The 6,000-nt window shown below is 51.1% G+C and overlaps 1 protein-coding gene across 1 annotated transcript in view; it reads right to left on the reverse strand.

Annotated features, from left to right (window-relative positions):
* Positions 1-5,718, reverse strand: part of LHX4 (LIM homeobox 4) — a 31,172-nt gene extending 25,454 nt beyond the window's left edge. The window contains exons 1-3 of the mRNA XM_050793802.1: positions 5,710-5,718; positions 5,364-5,465; positions 1,333-1,550 (exon numbers count right to left, since the gene is read on the reverse strand). Coding sequence (XP_050649759.1) covers positions 1,333-1,550; positions 5,364-5,465; positions 5,710-5,718 — 329 coding nt within the window. The remainder of the gene's footprint in view (positions 1-1,332; positions 1,551-5,363; positions 5,466-5,709) is intronic.
* Positions 5,719-6,000: the final 282 nt, after the last annotated feature.

A 6,000-nucleotide genomic window follows, 5' to 3' on the forward strand; every position in this document is an offset into this window, starting at 1 on the left:
CGCAGTAGTTACCAAGATTTTTAATGTGCTCTTCAACTCATTGCACTAAAGAAATATGAGCATCCTCAGATATTCAAATCACTTATTCTCTGTAGTGAAACCTTTGGGAAGATGTGGGAGAAATTGTGTTCTGTATCCAGCACTCACATTCCTCCCCATTACTCCCCTCAACCCCCATCTCCCGAATACACAGCTTCAGCATGAGGTGCCTCTGTGGGGCTTGGTTATCTGGGCTGAGTGTGCTCAGGCCTTGGCGAGCCTGCCCGGCAGCCCCTGGGCCACCCAGGCTAGTGTGACTGAACACAGGGCTTAGCGTCACTGATCCCTGACCCCCACCTCCCGCTCTTGGCTTCGCTTGTTGCCAGCTGCGCCACGTCGGCTAAGGCACCCACATCAGTGCCTTGGGTAATAGATTCTGGGGGAGAAGTCGAGGACTAAATGCCATGGAAAACACCTTCCAGGAGGTCTTCTCACCCCGACCCAAAGCTCCAACAGGAGGTTTTTGATGAACCCCACCCCAGAATGAAAAATCTCACAGTCTTAAGAGCTAATAGTGTCAGGCACTGTCCTGAGGACGTGATGCATAAATAGACTTATTTAAAGTTAATAAAAACCTCCTGAGGTAGGGACTATTACTGTGAACCCCATTTTACAGATAAACAAACTGAGGCACAGAGAAGTTAAGCAACCTTCCCAAGAGCACACCGCCAATAAGTGCATTCAAATTCAGGCAGAGTCTGGACTCAACCATCACACGAAACTGCCTCTTTCTTGATCATGTTTCCATATAAAGTGACGACACTGACTGAGCCTGGCTGTGCCTCCTGCCAGAAGCAACTCTTGCAAGCCTCAAAGGCCCTTGAAGCAGGCTGTGTAAAACACAGCCACGGAGATGCTTCTAGATGTGGACACGAACCTAAAAGCACCTGCTCTGAAAGTTGTGGTAATGTTACGACCACATGCCCTGAAGTGCTAATATATCAGGACAGAAAGAAAGAGCAACTCTTTCTGTTGCTCTTTGGAGCAGCAAAGGAGATCTGCAGGACTCCTTTGTCAACCACCCTGGAGAAATATGGCCCAAAGCCTCTGGCTCCTCACCCCTGCCCCATGCAGAGATCAAATGAGGCCTAGAGGCTGGACCTCCGGCAGTGATGGGCCACTGATCAGAAGGGGGAGCTCAACAAGGGGCATCCTCTCAGCTCCAGGACTTACCTGCCCCTCCCAGAGTGGACTCTCCACCCTCCCTGGCCTACCCCGCTGCAAACTTCCCCCTCACTGCATGGGGAGAGGCAGAGACAGGCCAGGGCCACGACAGGGACCGTTCTGACTTACTTGAAGAAGTCCTCCTTGCAGTAGACGCTCCCGGCCCTGGAGAAGCACCTGTCCGCCAGCTGCATCTGGCAGTCTGCACACTTGAGGCAGGAGCTGTGCCAGTGTCTGTCCAGGACCTTGAGGATGAACTTGTCCAGGATGTGCTGGTTGCAGCCAGCACACTGGGGGATCTCTGTGAGGAAGAGGAGAGAGAGGTACTGTGAGCCTTCCACACAGCCCTGCTAACCAGGCCAGGCCCTGGCAGTTGCCTTCCCATTCTGCTGGTGGTGGAAACAGACATGGCCCAAACCACAGAGCTGTTGCATGTAGTTGCACAGGTTGTACACTGCACATAAAGGTGCATGGTCAAGGGACAAGTGGGGACTGAAAGCCAACCCTTGCTTTGCTGGCCAGGCTGTGTATTCTGGCTTGGGGTGACTTTGGCCCAGAGGAGTCATCCGTTTCTAAGGGCACCACAAGGCTAGCCGCAGAAGCTAAGCCATTTATGTCAGCTGCAGTTCCACAGCCAACAGGCCAGGAAGGCTCAGCAACATCCACCTCTGTTTCCACGACATTTTCACAAGTGATTGGAAGCTCTGCTAAAAACATCAGCCCCCAAAATAAGCCCTGCCTAGGCCTGGACTAAAAGGCCATCTGTCCTGAAAAGCAAATGATAAATACGGTGTGGGGGAGGGGGTGGGCAGTGATCGAGGTCCAGGCCTGAGGGTGCTCTTGTAGAGAAAATCTCAATATTTTAATGAACTGCAACCGATACCATAGATCAGCTGGATCAATACCTCATCCTAATGTGCCTTCCTGTGCTGCAGATAGGAAAGCTAGAAACTGCTTTTCCAGATGCCCTTGTGGCTCACATTTTGAAGATGATTGAGTCTTCCAATCAAACGCTCTTGGGAGAGACTTGAATTCAAAACTGAGCTAAATGTCAAGACAGCTGAGGGACAGGCTCCCCTTGTGCTGATGTGCGTCATGGCGGAGGCGATGAGGTGCCGTGTTGGGTGTTGCACTGTCCTGGTCAGTCACGGCAGAGGCAGTGCAATTCGGGGGGCTGAGAGTTATCCTGGAAGCTCCACCCAGCGGGCTCCACTGAGTTGAAAGCCACCTGCCACCTGATGATTAATCACTTTTCACTTAAACAGTGAAAGTGGACTCTGTTGTCTGCAACGGAACCCTAACCACCACCCCATCTGGTTCCTGTCCTGGGTGACTTCCTATCTGAGGTCTGTTTCTCCGCCATCCCATCTTTCCAAGAGATTGCTTGGGCATTTGATAGTATTTTGAGTCACTGACTGTTTCAAAATCTACAAAATGGTCAGGTTTCCATGGTTGGATGAACAAACAGTGCTAGGATCGCTAGCCATTTCCCCCTGTGCTTTTCAAAAAAAGAAGGTGACAAATCAACAAGTACTAAGAACAAAAACATAAAAGTGCAAGCGTTTGGCCTCCTAGAGTATCCTCCTGATACAGCACTCGCAAGGCTGGAAACCCCAGGGTTCCCATCCCTATTATAAAAGACACCTTTGCTCGTTGTTCGTCTAAACACTCACTGCCTAGCGTGGTGCCTGGCACACAAGGGTAACGCCACGGATGTTTATCACTAAATAATAAATTGATCAAATCCTGTCTGAGAAGCTCACCTTGAAACAGTTTTTCACTAGTTTCTCCTGTACACTCCGAAATGTCAACAGCAGTAAAACCAAATCTCTCATGAATCATACATGGTTTTTTGTTTTGTTTTGTTTTGAGACGGAGTTTCGCTCTGTTGACCAGCCTGGAGTGCAGCGGTACAATCTCGGCTCACTGCAACCTCCACCTCTTGGGTTCAAGCGATTCTCCTGCCTCAGCCTCCTGAGTAGCTGGGATTACAGGTGCGTGCCACCACACCCGGCTACTTTTTGTATTTTTAGTAGTAATGGGTTTCACTATGTTGGCCAGGCTGGTCTCAAACTCCCAACCTCAGGTGATTTGCCTGCCTCGGCCTCCCAAAATGCTAGGATTACAGGCGTGAGCCACCGTGCCCGGCCTCATACATGTTTTTGATTCATATCATGTTTGTTGGTTGTGATATAATTTAAAAAGTGTTAACATAAAGGAATTACCCTCAACGTACTAAGAAAAATTTTAAACACATCTAAACCTATGTAGAGAGAAGGCTTTCTTGACTATTAAGACATTTATACTTAAAACCTATAAATAGGCTATTGGGACAATCACCAAATGCCATCACTAGCCCTGTACACAGAAGTGACAACCTTGGGCACAGTTAAACCCCAGCCCCAGCCTATTCCCTTCATGGCCCCAGTACCACCAGTATTTGTGTGGAAGTCAGGCCTGGTATACATGCCTTGCCTGTTGACCCCTTTCCCTTTCTCAGACCAAAATATCCCATGAAAACTATCAGGTGTCCCACTTGCTAATCGTCCCAGTATATATAGGATTCTTTTTTTTTTTTTCTATCTCCACAGTTTTCCTCCTTGAGAAATACATTGTCCAGCCAATCAGTACTTACCCAGGAGTTCCAGTGTGCCCAGCAAAGTACTGAGCACCTGACGGCCACAGGGATTTCCGCCCAGTGAGGGGATGGGCAGGGCATGGGGTGGGAATGTGGATTCTGGAGCTCAGCTGCCCGGGTTTGGATCCTGACTCTGCTTTTTAAACTTGGACAAATAACTTAGCCTCTCTCTGCCTCAGTTTCCTCGCCTGTAAAAGGGGGGGATGATGACAGTAGTGCCTGTAAGATTGTTGTGAAGAGCAAATGGATTGATACAGGGACCATTTTTAGGACAGGCCCCAGTATACAGTAGATGCTCAAGACAGGCTTCCTACTATTAGGAGATAACTGTCAAGCCCACGGAAAGGCAAGTTAGGCACCCATGTTCCTGGGCATTTTCTCCTGGAGCCCTCACAAGCATCCCTGCAGAAATGTCATGACTGTCCCGTGGAGGCCGAGTGGCCGCCTCACACAGCAACTATGCCAGCGGCCTGGGGCCATGCCTGTCTGCCCCACGCAGGGACTCACTCAGCCACACCCCTGGCCTCCCTCCAGGGCCCATCAGGGGCTGGCTGGCATCTCTGGAGGGCCCTGGAAGGTCTTGATGAGGAGGTGACCCTTGAGCCCGCCAGTCTATAAAGGGTGGTTAGCCAGGAACTCCTTTGGTGTGACGCCCCCAGGATCCAGCAGGAGAAAGTAGGGGACAGCTCAGGTCAGGAGAGTTATGAAGGGCAAAGGGGAGCGGGTTTCTCCAGCATGAGCTGAGTTCAGTGCCCCTGCGGTCTGCTGAGCAGCGGAAAGGCTGAGGGAGGAGGTGTCTGGGAGGACTGCCCAGGCCTCTTCTTGCAGGGGAGAGGAGGGGAGACCCAACCAGGAAGCCCTCCCAACTCAGGGAAGTGAGTTAAGGACAAAGGGCATGCAGAGCCAGCAGAATGTGTGAACAAGGCCTGCTGTGTGCCACAGGGCAGTGCCATGTGCCCACTGAGCCCCAACAGCAGGGCACAGCCGTGGCAGGAGGCTGCTAAGCAGAGCCGTGCAGGGCTTCATGCCCCAGTGGCACAGCCGCACCTCTGCCCTGGGAGTCAGGTCAGGGGCTTCTTTGTGTGATCTGGATTTCCAGGAGCTGGGCCCCAGTCCCGGGGGGCAACTACCCCTTTGAGAACCCAGATGAAGCACCATCCTCGCTGGCCCCTGGCACGCGGGCCAGGAGTTAGCCCAACTCCTTGCACCTCCCTTGGCTCCTGGGCAAGAGGGGCTGAGGGGCCGCAGATTCCTGCCTAATTGTTGTTTGACCAGCCCTCTGAGGAGAGATTCGGCTATATTTCTCCTCCCAGCCACCAATGCATGGGATGAGGGTGAGGACGTATGCCCATAAAATTTATTTCGAGCAAGATATCTAGTGGGAGCCTTAATCTGATGAGTATTCAAGAGAGAATACATTAGGGCTAATGTATGCAGGGAATGGCGGGCAGGGGAGTTTTAGAGGCTTGTAAGCAGAAACAGCATCATGTTGAGGAACAACACTAAAAGCAGACAGACAAGCCGTTTCAGCCTCGAGCTTGGAGGAGAGGATCCACGCTGGGTCACTCGGGCTGCCCAAACTAGAGGTCCTCACAGAGAGGCCTTCGGACCAAACCAGGGCCCTCTGGTTTGGCAAAAATGGAAGGGGCCTACCAAGGGTGCCCTTTAAGTTAAGAATTAAAAAGCTTTTCTATTCCACTGTAGATTTTGATGTGGGGATTAAACAAAGATAATTTGGAAATGCTCTAAAAGATCTCCAATATTCCAATCACAGTAGTACACGCCGGCATCAGAAGCCTGTTATGAGCCACGTCAGGGCTTGAGTGTGTATGACCTCAGTGAACCACTCTCAGCGAGGGAGGAATTACCATTCCCATTTTACTGCTGAGGAAACTGAGCCTTTGCGAGATCAGGCGATGTGTCCAAGGCCCACAGTGGGGGAGCCGGAATTCCAACCAATAGCCTGTGCTGCTGCTTTCCTGAAGATGGACTAACCCAGCCTGAGAGCTCAAGGGGCCTGAACTATCCCCTTACTTGGCTTGAGCCTGTCATTGTTTTAGATAGGAAATTGTGGCAGAGAGAGAGTCTCAACACGATTCCATGTATAGCGACAAGGGATTATAAGACCACTGGCCTCTTGAGCTCCCTAACAGCTGGGC

The sequence above is a fragment of the Macaca thibetana genome, chromosome 1 (assembly GCF_024542745.1).
Source record: "Macaca thibetana thibetana isolate TM-01 chromosome 1, ASM2454274v1, whole genome shotgun sequence".
Classification (NCBI taxonomy): domain Eukaryota; kingdom Metazoa; phylum Chordata; class Mammalia; order Primates; family Cercopithecidae; genus Macaca; species Macaca thibetana.